We start from the raw sequence: 27,872 nt of genomic DNA, 5'->3' as shown, positions 1-27,872 counted from the left end.
GAGAAGCCGTTCGTTTTCTGCGGGCCGCAGGCATCGTTCTCCGACGGCGAATAAGCGTAAATTTTTCTGTACTAATTGTCGTCGGCCTGGTCACACGCGCAGTTATTGTTTTGATTTACCGGAAAATAAAAAAGCGGTGAAATTTTTGGATGAACCTGTTCCTAAATCTACTGTTAATCGTCGGTTGGTAAACTATCGAGAAGACGACGTGATTATGACGAGGACATGGACTGTCTAATGATCTCGTCTATCAAGAAGTTGAGCGAGCCTTGCTTGCGTAATGTTTACGTCGACGGAAAGCGGCTGGAGATGGAGGTGGATTGTGGAGCAGCAGTTTCGGTGATCAATTCGGTTGTTTACGAGAAGAAGTTTAAGCATATCCCTTTGATGAAGTGCGACCGGAAGCTGGCCGTAATCAACGGGAGTCGGCTGAATGTTGAAGGGCAGATTTCTGTTGAGGTTATTTTCAACGGCATCAGGCGAAACGTCAAGCTGATCGTGCTTCGTTGTAGCAGTGTTTTTGCTCCTCTTCTCGGGCGAGACTGGCGTGTTCACTCCGAGCTGGAGAGATGCTTTTGGAATCAGCGCTGGGATTAAGCAGCTGGACGATCATCATGATCGTATGGTCGAGGAGTTTAAGCGTAAGTTTCCTAACATTTTTGATAAATCTCTGGCTTCACCAATTAAAGGATATGAAGCAGAACTTGTTTTGAAAAGTGACACACCAATTTTTAAGCGTGCTTATGATGTGCCATTAAGGTTGAAAGACAAAGTGATTGATCATTTGAAAGGTTTAGAACGTGATGGTGTGATCACGCCAATTGATGCAAGTGAGTGGGCATCACCAGTCATTGTTGTGATTAAGAAGGACGGTGGTATTAAAATGGTCATTGACTGTAAAGTTTCTATAAATAAAGTGATTATTCCAAATACTTATCCTTTGCCTTTAGTGCAGGATATTTTTGCGTCCTTGGCTGGTGCTAAAGTTTTTTGTTCCCTTGATCTTGCTGGTGCTTATACGCAACTTTTGTTGTCAAAAAAATCACGACAAATAATGGTAATCAACACAATTATTGGTTTGTTTGTTTACAATAGGTTACCACAGGGTGCTTCTTCCAGTGCTTTTTTCAGCGCATTATGGAGAAAGTTTTGTTTAATCTAGATGGAGTATATTGTTATTTGGACGATGTTTTGATTGCGGGCAAGGACAAAGAGGACTGTGTGTGTAAGCTTGAATTAGTGTTGGAGCGTCTCTCTAATGCTAATATCAAGGTCAATCTGCAGAAATGCAAATGGTTTGTGAATAGTTTGCCGTTTTTGGGTCATGTTTTGACCGATAATGGTTTAATGCCTAGCCCAGATAGAGTTGAAACTATTCGGAGGGCTAAAATTCCGAATAATGTTTCTGAACTTAAGGCATTTTTGGGTTTAATTAATTACTATGGTAAATTCATTCCCAATTTGTCCACACGCCTCAGTTGTTTGTATCGTTTACTTAAGAAGGAAGTACGTTTTGTTTGGAGCCCTGAGCGTAATCGAGCTTTTGAGCACTGTAAGCAATGTTTGTTAAATTCAAAATTGTTGGAATTTTTTGACCCTAGTAAACCTGTGATAGTTGTGACTGATGCTTGTAGTTATGGTTTGGGTGGAGTTATTGCACACCAGATAAATGGTGAAGAGAGACCAGTTTGTTTTACATCTTTTAGTTTGAATAATGCACAAAAATCTTACCCAATTTTGCATCTCGAAGCGTTAGCTGTTGTTAGTACCATTAAAAAGTTCCACAAGTTTTTGTTTGGCAAGAAATTTACAGTGTTTACGGATCATAAGCCGTTAATTGGAATTTTTGGCAGAGAGGGGAGAAATTCGTTGTTTGTGACAAGATTACAAAGATATGTTTTGGAATTGAGTATTTATGAGTTTGATATTGTGTACAGGCCCTCTGCCAAGATGGGGAACGCAGACTTTTGTTCGCGATTTCCGTTGCCTGAAGAAGTTCCAGCTGCGCTTCAGCGAGAGTATATTAAATGTTTGAACATTACTAACGAGTTTCCTTTGGATTTTGCCCTTATTGCTAGGGAAACCAAAAAGGATAAATTTTTACAACAAGTTGTTTATTTTATGAAAAATGGTTGGCCAGACAAATTAGATCGAATTTTTCGGGATGTTTACGCTCAGCATCAAGACTTGGAAGAAGTTGAAGGTTGTTTGCTTTATCAGGATCGAGTTTGTATTCCAGTTTGTTTACAAAAGCGGATTTTAAGTTTGTTGCATAAAAATCATTCAGGTATTACTAAAATTAAGCAATTGGCAAGAAGAACTGTTTACTGGTTTGGCATGAATCATGATATTGAATGTTTTGTTAAGTCATGTAATATTTGTTGCGAAATGAACGCTGTTTCAAAACCTGTTCCTCATTCACCTTGGATACCGACAAAAAAACCATTTGCGCGTATTCATGCAGATTTCTTTTATTTTGATAAGAAAGTGTTCCTGGTTATTGTAGATAGTTTTTCAAAATGGTTGGAAGTTTATTACATGAAGTTTGGAACAGATGCCAGGAATGTTAAATCAAAATTTATGAGTTTTTTTTGCCAGTTTTGGTCTGCCGGATGTTGTTGTTACGGATGGTGGCCCACCGTTTTATTCTCGTGAGTTTATTGATTTTTTGGAGAGAAACAACATTAGAGTGATGAAGAGCCCACCATACAACCCATCCAGCAATGGGCAAGCTGAGCGCATGGTTAGAGTCGTCAAGGAAGGGTTGAAGAAGTTTATGTTGGATCCCGAGATGAAGGGGATGAACATAGAGGACGTAGTTTCGTTTTTCTTGTTTAATTATAGAAATACCTGTTTGGATAATGGTTTGTTTCCGTCCGAGCGTTTGTTTACTTTTAAACCCAAGACATTATTAGATTTGTTGAATCCACGGAGCAGTTTTAAGAACAATTTGACGATTAATGAAAAAGCTGAAAGTGTACCTGTTGTTCCAGTGAAAAGAGATGAAATTGACGATTTACGGCCCGGAGATTTAGTTTACTTTAAAAATTTCAGATCGACAGAAATTCGTCGTTGGTTGGAAGCAAAATTTCTCAGACGAGTTTCTTCTCATACATTTCAGGTTTCCGTTGGGGGCCGTGTTTACCTGGCTCACAGGAATCAGCTTAAGGTGGCGCGTGGCGGCATCACGCGGGGCGGTCTGCTGGTGACGTCGCGGTACGAGAGTATGCGGAATCGAAAGAGAAGTCGTGAAGAAGAAGAAGACGACACCGACGATGAATTTTACGGGTTCGTCTCCGATTCTTTCGTTTTCCACGAGCCGATGGATGTTGACCAAGAACCATCTCGCGAGTTTGATCCCCAAGAGGGTTCATCAGGAAGTAGAAGATTCTCTGAGAATTTGCGTTCAGAAAACGAAGGTCATTTGGATCGTTCAGAATTTAATCCGCGTAGATCGAGTAGATTGAAAAAGGCAAAGAAAGATAGCCGTTTTGTTTATTTCTAATTTGCAATGTTAGGTTTTTGAAGATTAATTATTTTGCGTCTTTTCGTTTGGATTCATTCATTCAGAATTATTGTTAGGATTGAAAATAAAATTATGAATTGTAATATACTTTAACTCTAAAAGGGAAGAACTGTTATGGCAACACTGAGTCGACGAAGTCGACATTAGAATTGTTGAAAAGTCGATGAGCTGAGCTCTCCAATAAATATCGTTCTCTTTTGCTGCGAATCGTCGAACCGCAAGGTCTTGTTTCTATTCCCTCATCACTCACTTACAAACATTAAAATACTGACATTGGGGGTAACATTGGGTCTGGAGGGTGAGCTAGGGTCAAAGTGATTTTTTACGGATTTTATCATTTCTCAAGTTCTTCTCAATGAAATTCTGTTGAAAGGGTTGTGTAGGGGACATCTAAAGATGACTTAGCTGAAAAAAACTCGTTCCTAGAACAAATTGTCATTTTGGCAGCTGTCTAAAGTTTAGGTATGAGCAATTCTCTGAGATTTCGGTCATTCGATTTTTTCTGTATTTTTTAATCCGATTGAAACTTTTTTGGTGCCTTCGGTATGCCCAAAGAAGCCATTTTGCATCATTAGTTTGTCCATATTTGGCAGCTGTCCATACAAAAATGATATGTGAAAATTCAAAAATCTGTATCTTTTGAAGGAATTTTTTGATCGATTTGGTGTCTTCGGCAAAGTTGCGGGTATGGATATGGACTACACTAAATAAAATGATACACGTAAAAAAATTTTTGGTGATTTTTTATTTAACTTTTTGTCACTAAAACTTGATTTGCAAAAAAACACTATTTTTATTTTTTTTTTGTTTTTTGATATCTTTTAGAGGACATCAAATGACAACTTTTCAGAAATTTCCAGAATGGGCAAAAAATCTTTGACCGAGTTATGATTTTTTGAATCAATACAATTTTTTTCAAAAAATCGAAATATTGGTCGCAAAAATTTTTCAATTTTATTTTTTGATGTAAAATCAAATTTGCAATCAAAAAGTACTTTGGTGAAATTTTGATAAAAGGCACCGTTTTCAAGTTAAAGCCATTTTTATGTAACTTTTTTCCAAATAGTTGCAGTTATTGATTTTTTAGAAATAGTGACCATGTTTGCCCACTTTTGAAAAAAATATTTTTGAAAAGCTGAGAAAATTTTCTATATTCTGCTTTTTTGGACTTTGTTGATACGTCCCTTAGTTGCTGAGATATTGCCAACAACTTTGCCCAAGACACCAAATCGATCAAAAAATTCCTTCAAAAGATACAGATTTTTGAATTTTCACATATCATTTTTGTATGGACAGCTGCCAAATTTGTATGGAAAATTATATGGACAAACTAATGATGCAAAATGGCTTCTTTGGGCATACCGAAGGCACCAAAAAAGTTTCAGTCGGATTAAAAAATATAAAAATTAAAATTAAAGAAAATAGACCGATTCCGTAGAGAACTGCTCGTATGTTTTTGGCTAAAATGACCACTCTAAAAATCAAATTTTTAATATTTTTGTTGAATTGCTCGAAAAGTACCCAAATGCTTGAAATTCTCCGCTTCAAACATTGTAGCATGTCAATACGATTCCCTCGTACAAGAAACACTGTTGGATGACTTGTTTTTACCACATCTTTGTTTTCCAGCATCATTTTTCTGATGATGATGACTGTTTTCCATACTTGAAAAATAAAGAAAATAATGTTTTTTTTATAAAATTTCAACTGCTTATTTATAAAAAAATCGGGTATTAAAATGGCAAAATTCCTCAGAGAGCATGTAAAGCTAAAAACCCTTAACTGATTTCCATGCTTGAAAAAATAGGGTTTTATCTATTTAATTTCAATAGATTACTGTTTTTAAAATATAGGGATTAAAATGGCAAAACTCCATAGAGAGCATTTAGAGCTAAAACTCTTTACCGATTTCCTTGCTTGAAACATAATGAAGAAATATTTGTTTCCTTTTTAATGAATAAAAGAAAAAAACTAAAATAAAATTAAAATAATAGTTAGAAGATTTTGTTCTCGTTTTAACCCTAATTTTTGAATTGGTTTTTTATTTAATTTGTTGTATGATTTTTGTAATTGATTTTAATTTTTTACATTGCATAGTGGTCCAGATCGCAAAATTAAGTGGAAAATGGATTTTCCGTAAAATGGTGAAGTTTTGGAGCCTTAGTGTCTTCAGAAGAGTTGTTGCAAAGATGAAAGGGGCATCTTTTGGTTTGGTTGGAAATTAGGGTGGTTCACTATTAGGGTGATTTTGAAAATCTAACTTTTCAGGAATATTTTAAGTTTTTTTTTCATTTCTAGAAAGTTGTTGGGCTTGCTAATCCAAGCAACTTTGTCGAAGACACCAAAATTTTATCTCGTAATCTACGCCTTCTACCACCAAATTTATAGAAAACATCTGAGCAAACCTTCAAAAATCAGTTTTTTGAACGTGGCAATTCAGGGTTATGTTTAAGAGAAAAGTTCGGGGCACTTTTAGAGCTCTAAAAAACAAACATTTTCATTTGTTGACAAGTCAAACTTTCTAGAAGAGAAAAAAATTCCCAAAAATATTCCTGAAAAGTTTGATTTTCAAAATCACCTTAATAGTAAACCACCCTAATTTCCAACCAAACTCTTCTCTTCTGAAGACACCAAGGCTCCAAAATTTCACCATTTTACGGAAAATCCATTTTCCACTTTATTTTGCAATCTGGACCACTGTGCATTGGTATAATCAAAAGAATGTAATTTTATAAACTTTTATAATTTTGTATGTGATATTTCATTCAAGAATCCAGACGAGAACATTTAACACAAAAACTCTCTATGAACACTCTGCTAAAATTGTTTTCACTTCAGACGTTTTATACCAAACATGCTTGATATTACCTGTGCCTACGACGCGGTAGTTTTGTGCTTGTTGGAAGCAGTCTTTATTTTAAAAATAGTTTTATTTTTTTATTTCGGTATCTATTGAAGGAAAAGCTTTGGTTTCTTCGATAGAGTTGTTCATTTTTTTAGTCGAGCAACTTTGTCGAATAAAGAAATTTTCTATCGAGAATTTAAAGTTAGAGTGTGTGCGTTACAACATGGAATTAAACTTTTCGAAGTGAGATTCCTGTTAACTATCGATAAATGAACGTTTTCCTCCAAGTCTATTCCAAATCGGAAAATATCGAGTTCAAAAGTATAGGTACTAGCCTGTCCCATTTTGAGGTCATGTCGAGGAATTTCAGGTGCTCACTTCTTAAATGATAGATTATGATGTTAGGAACAATGTTTTCTTAGACAACAAAAAATAATAAAATACTTTCTCGCACCCCCTAGTCGATTTACTGAAAAAAGTCACTTTTTTAACAATTTTTCTAAAATCGCTTGGAATCAATACAAAAACTGTTTCGATCAGGTGTGTATTATCTTCAAACGATAGGTTTTTGTCCATAGATTAAGATACACTGTCAATATTGGAATTTTTTTTTCAATCAAAGTGGTACGAAAACCGAGGAAAAAGTATGACCGAACTTGCAAGCTATTTAAATTGCAGCGATTTAAACACGCAAATAACATTGCAAAGGGGTGTAGCTCCAAAACATCACTGTTTACACGAAATTTGATTTCAGATTCGGATTCAGCGGCCAAAATTACTATAAGAAAGCATACCCTGACCTTTGCGACACATGCTTGCAACATCGTGTAATTAGTAGGCCTTGCTTCTGAATTCTGAGAAATTTTGAAAATTGGCACTTTTTTTCTCACTAAAACTCAAATATCTCGGCTCTGGAGTGTCGAAGTTGCATTTTCTCAGAGAGAAAAATGTTTGCCATAAAATTTACTACAAGCTCCATGTATTGGTTTTACTGGGAAAAATAGGCTACCTAAAATTAAATGAGCATTTCTGTTTTTTTTTTCGAAATAATGCGATTTTTTGACATAAATCCGCCTGGGAGAATCCAAAAACTTAAGTTTTGGTCCAATATTGATAGTGCATCTTTATCTATAGACAAAAACCTATCGTTTGAAGATAATACACACCTGATCGAAACAGTTTTTGTATTGATTCCAAGCGATTTTAGAAAATTTGTTCAAAAAAGTGACTTTTTTCAGTAAATTGACTAGGGCAGCGATTCTCAACGGGGGTACCGAGCCTACTTGATTTACATGGCAGGGGGTACCGGCCTAGAAGAAGGTTGAGAATCGCTGGACTAGGGGGTGCGAGAAAGTATTTTATTATTTTTTGTTGTCTAAGAAAACATTGTTCCTAACATCATAATCTATCATTTAAGAAGTGAGCACCTGAAATTCCTCGACATGACCTCAAAATGGGACAGGCTAATAGGTACTCATTATGGTGCTCATAATATGGGACTTTTTCTCAAAACCTCGCTCCACAAACCGAATATTGTTCCTTGAGTTATTTTAGGACTCTGGGCCAAATACGAGCAAAATCGTTCAACATTTCCAGAGTTTTTTTTTTTGAAAAGGTCCTATTGTCTTTCATATGTTTATGGACCTTATCAAAAAAGACATAAGATTTACCCATTGATACTCGAAGGTGAAATTTGTATGGGAAAAATTGAAAAAAATGTATGAAAAACTCAACTTTCTTACGGTTTGGTCTGCACGGTGCGCTTTTTCCATCCAAATATTCCCAAAAGTGAGATTCTCATTGGAAATTTAATGCTCTACAACTTTGTAGAACATAGCAAAGCTGTAAAACTTGATCCAGAAAAGTGTCATTTTTGTATGAATTTTTTTTCACTGAGTTAATCTCAACCAACTTAAAATTGCTCAAAATGTGCACACATGCTTAAAATAACCCAAAAAACCGATTTCCGCTTGTGGAGCAGAGGGTATTTTTTTCTGGACACCCTAGTACTCATTAGACATGAAATGACTATGACCAAATTTTAATATACAAGGATAGAGGAAACTCAAATAAATGTTCGAATAGTACATAATGCTATTATGAGGCATTGGATTTGGTTATGACATGTCAATACCAAAATTTGGTTCCATGCAAAAATCATCTTTTCTGTGTCTTTATTAGTCGAGATACACACTAAAAATTTTGGAATTTTGCATTTGACGTGATCGTATATTAAACCTAATACTTAAATATGTAATCGCATATTCGATGAAAAATTATGTTTATTTTGACGTAACTGACGAAATTCTCGTTGGAATACCATAACCTCATGCGAAACCTAAAATTACATTTCTTATAACCCAACTTCACGAAACCTAATTTCACGAGCTTTAGCCGTTACACTTTTGTCTGAGTGGCGAAACGTCAAAACGTTCGCCTAATTGACGCCGCAAAAAAAATATTGTTGCATCAGCGTTTTTCGTCAAGATTATCTTATTTTTTTTTCTTTACTGGCCTGGACCTACTCTCAGCAGTCAAATCTACGGGAAGGTAAGTTTAAGCATTCTTGAGGTGGCAAAATAGAACACTAACAGTTTTGGCGTTTTCTGTTTCGTTGCGGTTTGTCGCAGGTTGCCGAAATCATCGAGCTCAAAGAAAAAATAGGCGATGTCCCAGTTCCAGTTCTGTCCACTGAAGAGGATTTTCCCGGAGTGGACCAAAACCGTAGTGGCCAAGAAGTGAGTTCCTTCAAGCATGGCAACATCTCCAGTTGTGTGGCCAACACACTCCAAACGGCATGCCGGAAAATTTGTAATGGAACAAAGCCACATAGATGAAATTTCGGTGAAAATGCGAGAAAGAAAAATAAGACAATTAGTGTGAGTGAAATTGTGTGATGAATTGAAACAAACGTTTCTTTTTATCCAACAAAATTCCTACTAGAATCATTCTCCACCAAACAATATGTTAATGTAATTTTACACGAACTTGTATGATTGTTGGTCGTGTAATTTTACGTCTTATTTAACACAAATTTAGGTCTGATTAAATGCTCCAGTTATGTGCATCTTATTTAACCGAAAATTACACGTTTTTTTCTTAGTGTGTAAGATTCACCAGACCAACCTTGCGTTTAACCACTCCTATACTCCATTGAATGTTGCACTTCAACCAATTGTTCATTTTTCTCTTATCAGCTTTCATCCACTCGCGATGCTCGATTCAACAGGAAGCATAAATCGAATTATGACAAACTGATTGTGGCGCTCATCGAAGTGGAAAATTGCTTCAGATGTGAAACTTTTTTCTTCCCCCTTCATGGATATCGCTTAACTCCATTTGCCATCAGAATGTCCGCCCAGCCGAACGTGGTTTCCCTCGAGCAGCTTGACAAGGACTTTCAAAGCATTTTGGAGTCCGTCGAACAGTTGAACCTCCCGAAAGTGGACGTTTACAGTGTATTTGCACCTCTCAGGTGGCATTTGTTTAGAAGGAAGTGGATTAAACGGTTTAAATGGTGTCTTTTGCTTGTGGTTTTGTCGTTGGCGATTTATTACGTGCCAATTTTGAACTGGAACGCGTCGGCAGTGGGAAGACTAGTGATGGTTCAGGTTCTACCGTTCTGGGATTGGAGACCGCTGCACAACGAAAAATGCTTGGTGAAGTCATTTTTTAGTTCAAAAGTTGAAAGTCGCAGTGAATCTCGGTTTGAAAATTCCCCTTTCTTTGAGGAGTGTGCAGTTTGTGAAAATATTGGTATGTTTGTTTAACATTATATCAATGACAAATTAATAAGTATTATTTTGCAGAATCCATCTCGAAACACGAAAAAGTTTCTTATGATTTCCTGTACGAGAAACATATGCTAAGAAGTCTACCGGTGGTCATAACGGATTCACATCGGCACTGGAAGGACAGATCGTGGGAAAATGTGTCAAATTTCTTGGAATCAATCGAGCCTATTCTGCTCAACAACCCTTGTAATGTGCAAACCAACTTGATTCTGGACCAGGGCCGAAGAAAGGACAACAAATACGCAAACTTACTCGACATCCTAATCTCATCCACCAGCAACGATTCCTGGTTTCTGCACTTTAGAAATTGTCAGCTCAAAACGGTCAAAACCACCAGGCTTCTCTTCGAAAGACCATATTTTTACGCGCCCCACCTGGAAATGCCCTACACCACGTGGTTGTTACTCTCAAGCCAATATCACTCAAAAGGTACGAAATCACTGAAAATGGACGGATTGGTCATCGTGATGCAGTTGAAGGAAACGCTCAAAGTGAGGCTGGTGCCGAAAGGGGAGTGTGTCGAGGTTTGCAGTGTGCTGGATGTGGAGCTGAGCGATGGAGAAGCATTGTTGTTTTCGACCAATTTGTGGAAATTTCAGTACAAGCCGTTTATGGAGAATGGTACCGCGATAACGTTCATTACGGAAACGTATGAAAATTAACGATAATAAATATGGGTTGTGTGTCGATAACTACTTACTTACTTACTTTCACATTCTTTAAAAAACCGATGACGCAATAAATTCAATTGTTACACTTACAATTAACTTTTTTTGTAAACAACCAATAATCGCTATCATGTCCATGGTTTCCCTGATTGATAAAGTGTCACCATCAGCAGTGGACGAGCACTATGGCGAGCCATAGCTGCGAGGTTTGCGGCACAGTTCCGCTTGTGAGCAGTTCTCTAGATTTTCGTAAAAAGTATTTATTTTTATTCTTTTATGAATCTTTATCCCTAATTCATGCATTCCTTTTGTCAAAAGAATGCATTTTGTACCATTTGTTTTTCGGCCTGTTCATGCAAATTGTAGGTTATGAGAATTTATGATGAGAACTTTCCAGAAGAAAATAGGTACATGTCTTGACATTTTATTTGACTTTTAAACATTAAAAGCTGAATTCCCAAAATACCTTTTTCTTAATTTTAGATTGTTTTTATATGGTTTAGACCTGGGTGATGAATAGAGAGAATGCGTAACGTGATTTTCGAATGATCCCACTTTGTTTACATCTACAAAGTAGGAGGCTGTTCAAGCACAAGCATGACTTTTTTCTTACTGGTAAATGAGCTGTTTTATAATCAGTGGTTGTGTTTTATGTTTTCAAGTTTCGATCGGTTAGAAGAGGTTTTTCTTTTTTACGGGTGACGAAGAACTGCGCCGAGAGTGTCATTTTGTGATGTCGCAGATTAATTCCTTGGCTGATTTTGGAATCCTGCAGCTCTTCCTGGTCCAGCGAAAGAACATCGCTAATTCTAGCGAAGCTGATCCAACAAACAGATGAGATTTTCAGGTTTCAAACGGAATCAAACAATAAAGACAGCTTATGGATGGATACAACGGCATCGACTCCATAAACAACTTCCATTCATAATTATAATAAATGACGATCTCGCCTTCAAAGGAGAATGGGCGAATTTGGTCCAAGGATGTACACGAACGGGACCAACTTTTTTCGAAAGATCTCGCCGAGACATGAAAAAAAGTCTTCTGGACCAACTCTCTAAACCCCGGGGTTCAAAAGTTACAAGTTGTTGAAGTTTGAGCATTTTGAGTAAAAATATACAAAAAATCGTATTTTTGCTATTTCTAAAATCATTTATAAAATCTCTGTTTCATTATGGATTTCGATTTTCTTGACTTCATTCGACGCGTATCAGCAAAAACTATGAATTCTGATATATCTTAGCATGATTGAAACATGATTTCTCTTGTTTTTATCCGTTTGAACCGTTTGTGCAAGAGGCATCCTATAGAAACAAGTCGAAACTTCAAGGTTTTGAAACCGGATCCGAACCAAACTGCTTCAGTGAGTATGGAAGGCTTCAGTGCAATGTTGTAACAACTTATTGGGATGGTCTGAGTCATCCGAGAACTCCTTGGAGTTAAGACCGGTGAGTCTACCGCCGTAACAAGCAAGATGTCGGCGGTTTTTGACCACTGATCATACCCGCATAGCTTCAGTGAGTGTGGTAGACTACTTTTCTAATGTGTTAGGATGTCATGGGTCATCCAAGGACTCCCTGGAGTTATGATCTGTGGAGCTACAGCCTTAACAAGCAAGAGGTCGACGGTTTTTGACCCCGGAACATACCCGCATAGCTTCAGTCAGTATGGTAGACTGCTTTGTTAATGTGTTGAGATGTCTTTGGTCATCCTAGGACTCCCTGGAGTTATGATCTGTAGGTCTACGGCTGTTACAAGGACTCCCTGGAATGGTCCAGAACATCCCAACATAACAGCAATACAGTCTGCCATACTCACTGAATCTTTGCGGTTATGATGCGCGGTTAAAAATCGTCGACCTTTTTCTTGTTACAGTGCCCCAAATATGTTAACTCCAAGGAGTCCTAGGATGACCAAAGACATCTTAACACATTAAGAAAGCAGTCTACCATACTGACTGAAGCTATGCGGGTATGTTCCGGGGTCAAAACCGTCGACCTCTTGCTTGTTACGGCTGTAGCTCCACAGATCATAACTCCAGGGAGTCCTTGGATGTCCCAGGACATCCTAACATATTAGTAGGCTTAGTGATTTTTCACGCTCGAAAATAGCTAATTTCACGGGGACCTCAATTTCAAAACACTAAATTTCACGCAAATTTCGCGGAACGTGAAAAATGCTAAAATAACTCTGAAAATCTTTTGTTTTAATCACAGAAATTAATATTTATACTTCATTCAATAAACTAAATAAATCTTCACTAAATTTGAACCTGACACAAAAAAAATTTAGTAATTTTCAAAAATATTTCCACCTGGTCAATAGATGAGCTTTATTTATATTTTAAAACAAAATGTCATTTAATGAACTACTTTTTTAATATTCGACTAATAAAGCAAAAACGTTTTCGCTGATTTGCTTCTGTTTTATCAGTTTACAGTTTATTGAATTTCATATCACAGCAAGATTCAACAATCTTGTCCAGCCAAAATGAGTAAAATAGTTTGAATTTTCTGCGACATTCAGCCCATTCAAAATAATTTTTAAGGATTTCATCTCTCTCTTCAAAAACTAAATTTAACATCAATAGGCAAAAAAATATAATTTGTAAATGATAACAGAAAACAAATAACAGGTGGCATATTGAACTTTCACGGGAATTATCCACCAAAATAATCAAATATCGTTAAAATTAAACAGGGCTTCGAAAAAAAATCTGAAATGCTTTCAAAAATTAAAAAGTACTCTTCCTATAATTTTGGATAAAACAAAGCTTATTTCTTCTAATTTTTTTTATGAAATTTTACATTTTAAATAAAATTGTAGTAAAATTTTACTAAAGCGAAAAAATATTACTATATTTTGTTTGTTTCTAAAAAACTGAAAAATCTAAACAATTCTTCAAATGGTTCATATTAAGCTTTTCAATTGAAAACTTATAAAATTTACAGAAATAGTCTTTATGGATGAAATATTGAAAATGATTTGAAATTTTTTATAAATTCATCGAAATTCACTAACCCTGTATTAGTAATTGAACAAGGGTATTCGCTCGCTCAATTCTACAGTAGTTCTTAAAATTATGTTTATTCCTATTTAAGTATAATAAAATATTTTGAGATAAATCGTTACAGTTTCACACAAACATAAAATTTCACGGGATTTCGCGGAAAAAGACTAATTTCGCGGAAAAAGACTAATTTCGCGGATTTCACGCTGTCCGCGAAATCGTGAAATTTCACTAACCCTACATATTAGCAAAGTAGTCTACCACACTCACTGAAGCTATCGGGGTATTTTCCGTTGTCAGTTCAGTGCGCGGTCCGATTGATCCACACATGCGGGTATGATCAGTGGTCAAAAACCGCCGACATCTTGCTTGTTACGGCGGTAGACTCACCGGTCTTAACTCCAAGGAGTTCTCGGATGACTCAGACCATCCCAATAAGTTGTTACAACATTGCACTGAAGCCTTCCATACTCACTGAAGCAGTTTGGTTCGGATCCGGTTTCAAAACCTTGAAGTTTCGACTTGTTTCTATAGGATGCTTTTTGCACAAACGGTTCAAACGGATAAAAACAAGAGAAATCATGTTTCAATCATGCTAAGACATATTAGAACTCATAGTTTCTGCTGATACGCGTCGAATGAAGTCAAGATGAGCAAAATCCATAATAAAATGGAGATTTTATAAATGATTTTAGAAATAGCAAAAATACGATTTTTTGTACATTTTTACCCAAAATGCTCAAACTTCAACAACTTGTAACTTTTGAACCCCGGGGTTTAGAGAGTTGGTCCAGAAGACTTTTTTTCATGTCTCGGCGAGATCTTTCGAAAAAAGTTGGTCCCGTTCGTGTACATCCTTGGACCAGCTCCCATACAAATTTGCCCATTCTCCTTTAACGAATTTTTCATGTATTAACAATGAAAATCGGACCATTAGTTGCTGAGATATGGTCATTAGAAAATGGTGGGTTGTTTTGGTGAGATTTAGAAAACTTCAATTTTCGTGTTTCTTTTTCTTAAAGCGGCTCTATCTCAGCAACCCGAGGTCCAATCTTCAATGTCTCTTAGACAATTTTATAGCAAATTTTCTGAACTTTTCAAAAAAAATATTTTATGGTCACTATTTTTAAAAATTGAAAAACTGCAAATATTTCGCTAAAATCAAACTTTCGGTGGCTATATCTTGAAAACGGAGCCCTTTATCAAAAAAATTGTAAAGTACTTTTCGATTGCAAATTCAATTTTGCATTAAAAAATAATGTCAAACTTGTTTTTGCATGAAACTTCGATTTTTTCCAAAAATCACTATTTTTTCAAAAATTTATAACTCGGCGGCAGATTTTTTGACCATGTTTTTCTATGGCTCAAAAGTTGCGGATTTTTGTCCCCTAAAACATATCAAAAAATCTCGAAAATCAAAAAATACGTATTTTGGGAAATTGAGTTTTAGTGAAAAAAAAGTTGATAAAAAAATCTGCAAATGTTTTTTTTCGTGTACCTATTTTTTTCTCAAAAGTCCTCAACAATACCTACAACTTTGCCGAAGACACCAAATTGATCAGAAAATTCACAGCTGTTGGAATATTTACATACCATTTTTGTATGGACAGCAGCCAAAATTGTATGGAGACTTGTATGGATGAGCCAATCACACAAAATAGCTTATTTGGTCATAGGGAAGGTCCCCACAAAGTTTGAGCCAAATCAAAAAATACAAATAAAATCCATTTCCGGTTTTGGTAGAGAATTGCTCTAATTATAAAATATCATTTCAAACTGCAATTAAAATACTTCAGTTAAGTACAATTTACTATAGTTTTGATTAATTATAAATTCTTACGGCTTCAGCATTTTTGGTACAATTAACATGAAAACAGCAATATTTATACTCATAATTGAAAAAATATGTGTTTAGGTTGATAACAACAAGCATTTATTGTATGTTTAAGAGAAACTTTTGCTTAAATACACAGTTTTATTCATTTTTGAAGGTTAAATTAATTTTTGCTCGAAAATGAGCAGTTCTTCGCTTGATTTAGTAAAGTTCCTTAAACTTACATTATTTCGACTTGCTGAAGTTAAATAATCAGTAAAAAAAATGATTGGATAGTTAATTCAATCGTAAAATATAAATGCAGTTTTGTTGTGAAAATACTAGTGGCCATGGCTGATTTTAGATGTCGAACTCAAAACACTTATTTTGGTGAAAAGGACAATTCAATGTCAGTCAACATTGTTTTAAATGATGCTGAACATGCCAAATAAAAGATTTGTAGACAACAACACGCTTGGAATTGTGATTTTATTGAATTTTTCATCAAAAATCCTTCAGAGGGTCCACTATAGGAAAGGGGATCCATTATTTTATGTTAATTTATACAAACAAACTGAACTTCAGATTTAATGGAGACGCCTGGTACTTCATATAATTTTCAAATTATGTAATTTCATGTGACCATTAGCCCATTAGGGTTATATGGAAAAAATGCTGTCCAATTTTTTTCCGGTTGTTTTTGAATTCCTTAACAACATCCCAAAGTGTGTACGATTGGGAAAGTTTGCACTTTGCGCAAAGCGATTCAATTTTGTATGGGAAGACCCAGGAGCAAGTTAGTACCATACTCACTTCGGGAAAGTTCTAGAGTAGCTTTCAGAGCAACCAAAAATGAATCCAGTTAAAAAAAATCTTCATGTGAATTCCAATACAGAGAATCGCTTTGCGCAAAGCGGTGACCAATCGATCCCAAACATTGAGGAGTTGTTTAGAATCCCAAAAGGAACTGAACAATTGTTGTGCTGGAAAAACGATTTTGTTATTTCACCCTGGTGATCATGTCCGGTGGCATCTGAAAGTGTTCTGAAGAGTTTTCCACTGTGGTTTTCCTCATGTAACAGTCTGAAAGGAGTACTGTTTTGTAGTAGGTATTCTGAAAGTTTCGCCAGTTTACTGTTGTAGTGCGGTGATATGTGCTTTGGAACGCAATGAAAACGAACTGACCCCTTCAGTGAGGAGGTCATGATGTTTTTTTTGGTTTTCATTTACATTCACGATTTTATTGTATTTCTCTGCTTGTAATGTTTTCTCTTAATTTATAACCGTTACAAAGATGTGTTGTTGTTGTTGTTTTTTTCTTTCTTTCTCTGTCAGTTTCCGCCTGTTTTATTGTTGTTTTTCTTTGTTGTAGTTGTTGCTGTTGTTTATTCTGCTCTGTTGTTTCTGGTTCTGTTTACCACCAGTGAGTGTGTGTGCTTGTGTTCTTTATACTTTTTTTTCGTTTTGCATGACATCCTTTGCTGTTGCAGTCTGTCTGTCTGTGTGTGTGATTGTTTGTGTGTGTTTTCGCGCAAATAATTCTCGGCTAGCACGTTTTTTTTTTGTTTGCTACGCTTTTCACTGTTTTGTTTTTTTTTGCTTGAACACCCCAACAAGAAAAACCGCTGCCAGCCCTTAGAAGAAGAAGAAGACAACCAAGCCTCGCTCTGCACACAGAATTAAGGGCGGACGCACACATGTTTGTAACGCCATTGGAACGAGATAGAGAAAGGGTTCGAAAAAGGGGGGTTTGGGTGGGGTGGAATGGACTCTGCAAGCTGCAAAATGAAACTGACGTTTGTGTGGGTGTGTGTGTGGGGGGTGATTTTGTGTGTTTAGTTCTTGACCATTGCGAACGAACGAACCGTTTTACATGATATGTGTGTGTTTGTCGTTTTTTTTTTATTTTTCGTATGAAACAGTGAAGCTGCAAAAGAAAGTAAGGAAACGATTGAGACGAAATTTATTTTTGTTTTTTGGTATTTTTTCGGTTTTCTTTTTCGCTTTATTGATGTTTTTTTTTCTTTTTGTTCTCCGCACCGACATCGTTTGTTCGGTGAACACTACATTACCTTGTTTCGTGACAACTTTTTTCTTGGGTTCTCAAATAATTAAAGTATGCAATATTTAACAATTATGCCACTTTCTAGTGTAGGTGTGTGTGTGTATTTTTGTGTCAGTGTGTCTGTGTGAGTGTCTTTGTAGGCTTGCTAAACTATGTTTTTGTCTCAGTTTCATTCCTTTTCTAAACTAATTATTGAGAGATGAAAGGTTGAATTTGGCTGCCGTTTAGTTTTTTTCTTCTTCTTTTGTTTGATCATTATAATTAATTATTGTATTTGTTCTCCACTTTTTTTTAGATTTGTTCTATACAGATGGATACAGCATATTGTTGTTGTTGTTGTTGTCTTTGGACAGAGCTTACACCGTTCGAGATATAAGAGAAAAAGAGAAAATAACACGTGTGAAGTGTGAAGAAAGATAGAGAAAGAGAGTTGTTCAGCCAAATCGAAAGTTGTGGTTTGTGGAATTAGTTCATCTGAGATGGTTTTCTTAAGCCCTTCGTGCCGAGGGCATTGTTTTTCCTTAAAGAGAAAAGCGTTTCGAGGCGTTATTGCGTAATTCAAAATTTAAACGGTTTTTTGTGACTTTTTTTTTCGTTCTTTCTTGTTGTATAACATGGGTTTTGTCTTGGTTCTGTGTATAAAGATAGTCATAGCTTTTAGCTTGTTTTTTGCATTTCTTTTGTTTGATAATAGCTATCTCAGCTTATCTGAAAATAGAAAATGAAGAAGTTTCCGTCGTAATTTATGTACAAAAAAGCATGAAAAGCGCATTTGTTTGGAATAGTATCGTATTTGTTATTTGCTCATATTTTCTTAATTGTATATCTACGGTTTTTTCTTCTTTTTTTCTCAATTAATGTACAAAGTACTACGCGTCTCCTCCACCTCCACTAGTTGTCGCGATCTTTTTACACCGTTTTGCGCTGCGTGAATTTTGCTTATTGTAACTTCTTTACATTTTCACACACATTTCCTTCAACTTTGCTTCTCACACCTGTTTCCAAGCAGTTACCCTTTGCAGAAGATTTCTTTTTAGTTTTTTAAACTTTTTGTTAAATTTTAATACGACTTAGCTAAGATCTTGCTTTTGTAACACGACGACGGTTCTTTTTTTTGTTTTTTCTTTTGTTGTAACTCCTGTTCTTGCTCAAGAAAACAAACAATAATAAGACAAGCGGAATCGAATCCAACAACAGTGTGTTTGTGTCGCGACAGTAACATGTTTTTTTTTCGTTCTTCAAAAGGTTAAGTTTCTGGGGGATGTTTTAGGACGGTCAAAAACGTATAAACTGTACGGAAAAAACACGGAGTTCCACGTATAGGCAGAAGCGGTTTTGAGAAAAAGACACGAATCACAATATACGGTTTGAGGGGGAGGGGAAAAACTCGTTGCAAGTTGGTAGGAAAATGTCGGGAAAAGTGGTTTTCCATTAAACAAGAAAATCAACGATTTTTTTATTTACTCCAAAAGCGAGGACATGAAAGGTAAAAACGGGTACGGAAAAGTAAATTCCACGCGTCAAACATTCAGAAGGCACCGAACTGAATTTTATTATTTCAATTTTATTTCTCTTTTTTTTACTTTCTTTAAATATAACAATAAATATTCATTTATTTATATTTTTGCTACACTGCGCGCGCGCGTTCCCTTTCTTGCTGCTCCTCAGTATTTTTTCTTCTTTCTTTGAAAACCGCATGTTTTCGTGTATTTTCTTGTTTGTTTGCTCAAATGCTGGCTTCTCTTAGTTGATAGTTTTACTTTTGTTAACAGACATTGCGTTTGTGTGTGTGTGAGTTTGATAGGGATGTTAGTTTTCCTGTTGTATTTGATGCATCGTGTACGTGTGTTACTCTCTGTTTGTATGTGTGTTGTGTTGTGTGTGTGAATCGTTAGTAGTAGGGTTTGAAAAAGTCTGTAAAAAGTTTGAGGTGAAGTACAAATATTAGATTTCCTTTCTTGTTTGCTTTCTTTTTTTTCCTATAGAGAAAGAGTGTTCTGTGAAAAGTAACGACAGATTTCGTAGAGAACTTTTGTGAGAAAATCAAAACTGACAAAAAATACTCTAAAACCCAACCCAAATGTGAGAGTCTATGTCACGTTCGAACGACGGTCTTGCCGGTTAGAAAGAGTTGAAACAGGTTAACAGGTATACAGGCTGTACAACTATATGCGACTAACTGCTACGGTTAATTGTAAGGGAGGAGGTTTGTGTCTCTGCTGTTCATTGTCTGCTTTTGGGAGGGGGTGTTGCCATGGTGTCGAGTGTGATTTTTTGTTTCATTCTCTCAATCTTGTATACTGTTCGGCAAGCGATTCTTGCCGGGTTCGTTTCTCCTTAAATAAATAATACCGATTAATTCCGTTTCATTGGTTCCCAAATTTCAGTTCTACGTATTCGATCGGGCTATTGCTGGGAGAGGTTTGTCTCCCGGTTTGGTAAAAATCACCGGTTATTCGTTTTAAACTGTTCTGTTGTGTAACTGGTGCTTGGAATGAGCTTAAGTGACGTTTTTGTTTAGAGTTTGGAATGAATTATGATTATGACAGCGTTGAGCAAATTACAAGGAAGATACAGAATATTATATTTCTCACTTACTTTTTCAAAAGGTCTTATGTATATGGGAAACCCATGCTCAATGTAATAAAATATATTGTTTGACGTTAAAGAGCGATGGAAAGTGAAATTATTTTAAGGTTCTGAAAGGCATCATTCCCGATCGGCCATTTGGCGGCCATGTTTGTTTTAGAAAAAAACATTCAAATCTTGATTCAGAATGTTTCAATCAAAAAGTTTTACTTGGTGTTGTTTATACTATTTCTGGACCCTGAAATCAGAACCATCATTGACAATTATTGCCCCAAAAGTGAAAGACACCATTTACCACCTTAAAACGATTGTTTGCTCAGATGTGCTGAGCAGCGATGGTAGAATCAATCTTTTGAAAATCTTTTGACGCTCATCAAGAGAAAAAATCGGAAGCATCATGGCTCTCCTCTCTCGCGCACGAAATATTGATCAAAGGAATCTCAAAAAATCATCGTCTTGATTTTTCGGCGCACTTCGAAAAATTACCTGTCACTTTTTGTAGATGGGCTATGTGTGCAAAAAAAAAAAAATGAATTATGTTGTTTAAAATGTAGCAAAGGAGGAGATTAACAAACAATCTCCACCTAACTAAAATTCTTCGAGAATTTCGGAAGCGATTATTTTCTTTTGCGTTTTTCGCCTCCTCTTTCGTGGGTGAAGAAAGTCCTCAATCAAAAATGAATATTTTACAATTATTCCATCCCTGGTACTGAGAAAAAAATAAAAAAACAACGTTTAATATCATGTCCAAAATGATTTTTTTTTAATAAATTAATTTATTTTCAAGTCTATTTTTTACCATACAAAAAATACTGTAATTTCAAATTTATTTATGTTTACCTTTTTAACTAAGAAAAAACAAACATAAACTAAACAAAATCTCATATCGAAGTTGACTTTATAGCTGTCGGCCACCATTGCTAGTACCAACCACTAGTGTCTTCCTTTTTATCTACAAGGACTTCGCCGCCCTGGGCTCCTAAGTGTATGAAAGTATGGCACGGAGCGACGGCGCCGAATACCCATATTTACACAAAGAATTTTAGAGCGCCCGCCCCGGGATTCGAACCGTCGACCTCCGGATTGTGCTGTCCGATTGATCCACACGGGCGGGACGATATATCCTCAGATCTTTAGCTGTCTAAGCCCGCCTGTCATAGGGACGTGGCGTTACATCGTGCTGCCATCTGGTTTTTTAGGTGCAAGAGTGGAAAAGTGCTGAGTCATCGTCTAAAAATAGACGGCGTCCTATCTCGCCCAGCAAAATGAAGTCGATAAAGTAGTCGGTTTCGATGAGAAAAAGTGGAAAACGTGGTCTAAAAATAGCGACGCCATCCCCCTATGGTCGTCATTACAAAGAGACAGTTCGGTGAACGCACACGAAGTTGAATCGAACGAAAGCCTAGCTCGACACTCTAGCAGCCGCGCGACGTGATCTTGATCTTTTTTCTTTTTCTTTTTTCTCTTTCTTGCTTGTGTGGTACTGCGTGGTGACAGCAATCATTTCTATGCAGTCAAATGATCTGAATTTCGGTAGATTTCTAACGAACGAACACTGCGCGTGTGAGAGGTAGTGAGAGTCAAATGACTGTGTGAGTGACTTTGCGTTGCGCTCATTCGTTTGTGTGTGAACGAACGAAAGCAGAACATCAATTTCAGGTTGGCGAAGAGAAGGTTAACGAAGTACTCTGTCATGTATAATTGTAAAAAAACAGATTATTTATCATTGAAAGTTCCTATGCTTCTCAAGATGCTCTCTAACATTTTTTTAAATGTAAATACCAAAAATTTACAAGAATTTAGACGAGTAACTCACAATCTATTTTCTATTCAGGCGACCAGGTCCCACCAGGGACTCTTACATGTCAAATGTCATTAGTGGTGACTACAACTATTATGCCGAAATCTCATCGTCCAACTTTCACTGCCCTTCTTTCCGTCTTGAAATTCTCAGCAAAAAAAAAAAAAAAAATGCCGGTCTCTATTTCATGATTACACAATCCCGTGTGACATTCTCTTTTTCGCTCTCATTCCCACATTCAAAATCATCGCCCCTCAACAGACCGTAGCCACAAAAGCCGCCATAAAACAAAATTTGCGCGTTCTTTCATTGCGGTTTTCTGAGAAACCAAACGAATCTTCGGCGAATGAGCGTGAACGAGGAAAATAAGGAAGGAGTGATAGAAAGCGAACGCTCTTGCTGGCAATCGCGAAATAAAAGTTGAGAACTCACAAGCTATAGTGACACGGTCGCTAAAGCCTCTGATATTTTGATGCAAGAATCATCAAATGATAGTTTTTTCTATCAAAATCGATGCCCTTAGGCTCTGAGTGAATTGTTCAGTATGAACTTTTTTGAGTTATCGAAAATCTTCATATTTGCTCATTGCTCAACGATGTAATAATAATAGCAATTTGTTTTTATTTGTAAGTAATTGAAATAAGGTCGCGTACCTCTTGCTCGCGGAAGAAATTGAGAAAAAAATCCTATGCGAGACAGCGTTCATGTCGATGTGTGCGCGGGTGTGACCGTATGTGTGTGTGACTGTTTCTATTGGCAGCATTGATTAGAAAGTGAGAGTGTGAATCCGCGGTATGAATTTTGTGTATTGTTCTGGTGGTGATGTTCTGGTGTGTATGTGTGTGTGTGCCTAACTTCGTGCGCTTCCCTACGCCACACTACAATCGCCGGGCCCTAGAATAGAACATATACCAGAAGGTGGGGATTACCAATTAAAACCATAAAGCAAGAGATCGTTGCAGTTTGATAGGGGGGAAGGGTTGTGCTTTCAGTAGGGGAGGGCGGGGACATTCTCGCGCGTGATTTTTTTGGGAAGCCGCATTCAGGCGCAGTCTTGGATGACGTTTTGTTTCCGAACGACTTTGCAGGGAGGAGGGGCTGAATTTAGGGGAAGGCAGATGCGACCAATTGAAAAGTAAAATAAATTTTAAAGATTTGTTTGTTGAAAATACTTACGATTGCCACATTACGAATACTGAGCCATCTTGTGTGATTGTGAAATTACCTCACCTCGTTCTAGCGAAACGGTGCACACGTGTTTTCCTGTGATGTAATTGTGTGTGTGTTTGTGTGTCATTGTGGAGAGATTTGTAACCAAAACTTAAGTGTTTCTCTACAGACTGTCACTTGATTGGTAGCCCCCGGGGAACCCGAAGCTTTTTTTTTGTTTTATATCAAGATTGTTCGCGAGTTTCACGGTTTGGTTTTGCAACGTTGGTTTTGTCTGTTTTTTTTTGTTTGTTTTCGTTTTCGCGGTTTAGTTTGATTAGACTTGTCACGAAATAGGTTAATTTTGCTGTGTTTTTTTTTGTTGATTTTCCTTTGTTTGTCGTTTAATTTTAAAGATTGATTATTAACTATAAATATTCTCAATTTAATAATGGTGGGTAAACATTTGTGGTCGTCGTTTTTTCCTCTCTTCATCTTAACATTTCACCTGGAATTTTATTCTTCTTGTGTTCGTGTGTAAGTGTTTCTGTGTGTGTGTGTGTTGTGTGTGTTCAGCTAGTTCCGGGCTAACACAACTCGCCTGCACTCGCGCGCTCGATTTTACACTCTTCAATTTGTTCGACCTGGTTCCGATATTTACATGCCAATGTTGTTTTTGTTTTATTCGCCTAGTCGATTCGCTACTGTTTTCTTTTGTTTTGTTTGTTTAAATCCGATGCTTAGTTGTAGTTGTCAAGTCAATAGCTACTCAGCATTGAATTGAATTTCTTTCTGATTTTTTCTTTTCTTTTCTTCTGTATAATACACTAAATTTTTCATTAGCTACATTATTTCCTTTATGATTTATTAGGTTCTTGTTTCAATACAACAATTTAGCGACTTTTTGTATATACGAACAAAAATAGTAACAAATTATAACACTGTTTTAGTTGATATTTGTTTTACTCTTTGATTCATAATCTAAGTAAGGTGTCAATAATAAGATAACTGTAAAGATTATTTTAAGTGTTTTGTTTGTTTTTTTTTTTTGTTAATTAGTCAAAGATATTTATTGTTAATATTTTATGTTGTGCTAAAGACGCGCGCCGACTCAATTCAATAACTTCTTCTTTATTTGCTAGCATGTAATGATGAGAGTTATGAGGGGGAGTAGTTGAAAAAGTGTGTGAGTGAGTGTGTGTGATCTCGGTGAAATGTAACTCTAATTTTTGAACAGCACTTTGAAGCATGAATGTCTTTTTTGTTCATCTTTTTTTTGTTGTTTTCTTTAAATATATATGATATATTTATAATAATATTTATATGGAATGATATGGGTAATGATTTGCTTTAAATGTAAATATCACCTTTTCATTCACTTTGTTTTTGATCACTCATCTTAATGTTAGAACTTGTCTTTTACGTCTGGTAATTTATATAACTATAACATTGTATAATTATACAGAGCTCCATCGTTTCACCAAAAACCATCGGTCACCAAAAACCAAAACCGAAACTTAATAGAAACTGAACAACAATGCTCAAATATACGTTCTTTTGTCTAGAGTTACACAACTACACCCTCGAGAATGTAACACAAACAAATGCTAATTTGAGAAACGGAACTTTTTTGTTTTCATTTTCTTATAACTCTCTCGGTGAGATTAAACCTAAATCGTTCTCGTCCCGAAATGCCGCGGAAAATACGTACGTGTGCGTGTGTGTATGTGTGTGATCATGTCTCTTCTTTTACTTGACTAGTTTTTTGTTTGTTGTTCTTGTAACCTTTGTAGAACCCCTAAATAATCGTCATATCTTCCCGCTATGTACACCAGACGTCAACGTTAGCGTGTATAAACAAAAAGCTATCGACAACAGTTTTTGTTTTGGTTTTAACAACTTCTTCGTCTTACTAACCTATTATTTGTTCCTTTCATTTGCGGACAGGTGCGCCTGGCTGCGCGCTACTGTTGCCCGTATTGTTTGTGTACGTGTGTGTGAGTGTATGTGTGTTTTTATGTCTTCGTCTTAGGATCTTGGAATGTGTAACTTTATAGCAGTAATAATGTACAGTATAGTCTAGCCTCCACCCTCGAATAGTGATAATCGTAACTAAATGCCTGGGGTTATTTACCACCGAGACCAAATTTCATAAAGATTAGCTCTTTGCCTTTGGACAGGATGTCACCGCCGGGTGCCGCCATCTCCTGGATCTTGCCCATTATTGCCCCGCCGGGCATCTGCTGCTGCTGCTGCTGGCCAGGTTGACCCTGTTGCCCGGGTTGCTGCTGCTGCTGGTGTTGTTGCTGTTGTTGTTGCTGCTGTTGCTGTTGCTGGCCACCTCCCATGCCAATGTTCATGCCTAAACTACTAAATGGACCGGATGACTGTTGTTGGGGTTGTTGTTGCTGCTGCTGGTTGTTCATCTGACCGCCCATGCCGGGCTGTTGTTGTTGCTGTTGTTGGGGTTGCTGCTGTGCGGCCGGCTTCTTGCCGAACAGACCCCCCGTTGCGGCACCGGCGGCCCCCGACAGGAGGTTGCTCGCCGTCGAAAAGACACCACCGGACGAGGCTGTGGTCGTTGGTTGTTGCTGCTGCTGCTGCTGCTGTTGCATGTGCGGTTGTTGTTGCATCATCATCGGCTGTTGCTGTTGCATCATCGGTTGCTGTTGCTGCTGTTGTCGCATCTGTTGTTGCTGCTGTTGCTGTTGCAGTGGCGTCTGCTGCTGCATGTTACCCATGCCGCCGACATTACCACCGATCCCTATCCCTTGACCGATCATCCCTCCTATCCCCTGCATCCCCTATAAAAAGCGCATTGGCTACGATTAGTCTACTGTCGAACAGGCCCACCAAGCCCACTTGTAACTCTAAACTAAAGGTCAAGTATAAAATAGGAATACATATCAAAAAAGGGTGCGCGCGTGTCAACGAATGAAACGGAACGGAAATATGGGAGATCAAGGGTGGGCGGGGAGAGGTTGGTTGGTCCTCAAATCTCGGGAGAAGTAACTTTGGAAAATCGTATTCAGAGTTGAGAGGAACCAAACAAAAAAAAAAATCGGAACGGAAATTACGACACTACGTGTTGCGAGGGACCTCTAGAAGGGGGAGGGTACGCGGGGGAGTTTAGAGACGTGCGTGCGTTTTGGCTCGAGCTGCTTAATTTGCGTGCCATCTAGAAAATATTCAAATCTCGCTAACTTTTCAAAAGATCCTATGTACATAGGAAACCCATGCCGCATTGGTTGTTTTGAAAAAGTAATCTTGAATTTAGAATATAACTTAAAGTCCTGATATCGTGTTTAAAGTTTTTTATACGTCGTAGGGTATTTTAACCATTAGTGGACCCCCTAGTAGAACCGACGTGCATTTTTCACAATTTTTCAATATTTTAAGCACTTTTTCATAACCCTTTGTTCAAAACAATGAAATCTGAAGTCTTTTGAACAATTTTGACTATTTGTTTCATCAGTAATTTGTTTTTGAGCAGAAAAATAGCCATTTGAAAAAAAAAGTTTTTTTGCCTGTTATGGACCCCCTTTTCCTATAGTGGACCCGGGTCCATAATCCGATTGTGGACCCGGGTCCACTATAGGAAAACTGTTATTTTTATACCAAATTTAACCGATATTTGGTGTTTTGATGCATGGTGGAGGTCTTATGATACATATAATGAATAAAAGATGGATTTTCCATCATAAACAAATATGTTTTGTTAACAAATTTTGCTTAAAACAACAAAAAACCTAACAGACATTTAAAAACATTTTTTCCAAAAAAGATCAAAGAAAACGTTTCAAAAACAACTGTAAACATTAAAATGATTAAAACAAGTAATTTTGATGCACATTTTCCATATTAATTACATAAATAGTTGACCGAAACAAAACAATAGATTTGTTTACGATTGCTGATAAAACTATGCATGTTTATTTTCAAAAAATATTTTGTTATTGATTTATACTTATAAAATAACATTTCAAACTTTAATAATGATGCTTCAGTTAAGTAAAATTAACTATAGTTTTTTATTAATTATGAATTCTTACGGCTTCAGCATTTTTGATACTTTTAACATGAAAACAGCTATATTTATACTCATAATTGAAAAAATATGCAATTAGGTTGATTACAACAAGCATTTATTGTATGTTTAAGAAAAACTTTTGCTTAAATACACAGTTTTCTTCATTTTTGAAGGTTAAATTAACAGGGGTCCACTTTTGGAAAAGTTAGGATTTTCGTTGTCCTATATTGGACCCCCCTAATTTTTGCTTGAAAATGAGCAGCTCTTCGCTTTATTTTAGTATAGTTCCTTAAACTTACATTATTTCGACTTACTGAAGTTAAATAACCAGTCAAAAAATGATTGGATAGTTAATTCAATCATAAAATAGAAAAGCTGTTTTGTTGTGAAAATGCTAGTGGCCATGTCTGATTTCAGATGTCGAACTCATAACACTTATTTTGGCAAAAAGGACAATTCAATGTCAGCCAACATTGTTTTAAATGATGCTGAACATGCCAAATAAAAGATTTGCAGACAAAAACACGCTTGAAATTAGGATTTTATTGAATTTTTCATCAAAAACCCTTCAGAGGGTCCACT

The 27,872-nt window shown here is 36.5% G+C and overlaps 3 protein-coding genes across 21 annotated transcripts in view; 2 read left to right on the top strand and 1 right to left on the bottom strand.

The window, feature by feature from the left end:
* Positions 1-292: 292 nt before the first annotated feature.
* Positions 293-4,501, top strand: LOC120426306 (uncharacterized). The gene is made up of 2 exons (XM_039591055.2): positions 293-641; positions 3,122-4,501. Exons 1-2 carry the CDS (start codon positions 570-572, stop codon positions 3,503-3,505), a joined length of 456 nt encoding a protein of 151 aa, XP_039446989.1. The 5' UTR covers positions 293-569; the 3' UTR covers positions 3,506-4,501.
* Positions 4,502-9,529: 5,028 nt separating this feature from the next.
* LOC120426309 (uncharacterized) lies at positions 9,530-10,919 on the top strand. Its single transcript, XM_039591057.2, has 2 exons — positions 9,530-10,127; positions 10,181-10,919. Exons 1-2 carry the CDS (start codon positions 9,722-9,724, stop codon positions 10,825-10,827), a joined length of 1,053 nt encoding a protein of 350 aa, XP_039446991.1. The 5' UTR covers positions 9,530-9,721; the 3' UTR covers positions 10,828-10,919.
* A 5,944-nt stretch (positions 10,920-16,863) lies between these two features.
* LOC120426310 (RIMS-binding protein 2) overlaps positions 16,864-27,872 on the bottom strand; it is a 214,501-nt gene continuing 203,492 nt past the window's right edge. For 18 of the 19 annotated variants that reach the window (XM_052710801.1, XM_052710806.1, XM_052710805.1 and 15 more), the window contains one exon: positions 16,864-26,064. In XM_052710801.1, the coding sequence (XP_052566761.1) occupies positions 25,387-26,064 (678 nt within the window). In that variant the 3' untranslated portion in view covers positions 16,864-25,386. The remainder of the gene's footprint in view (positions 26,065-27,872) is intronic. The other variant, XM_052710815.1, reaches the window with a different exon arrangement.

Source organism: Culex pipiens, chromosome 3 (genome assembly GCF_016801865.2).
Source record: "Culex pipiens pallens isolate TS chromosome 3, TS_CPP_V2, whole genome shotgun sequence".
NCBI lineage: Eukaryota > Metazoa > Arthropoda > Insecta > Diptera > Culicidae > Culex > Culex pipiens.
Note: the sequence above shows the minus strand (reverse complement) of the source record. Positions and strands in the feature narration are given on the sequence as shown.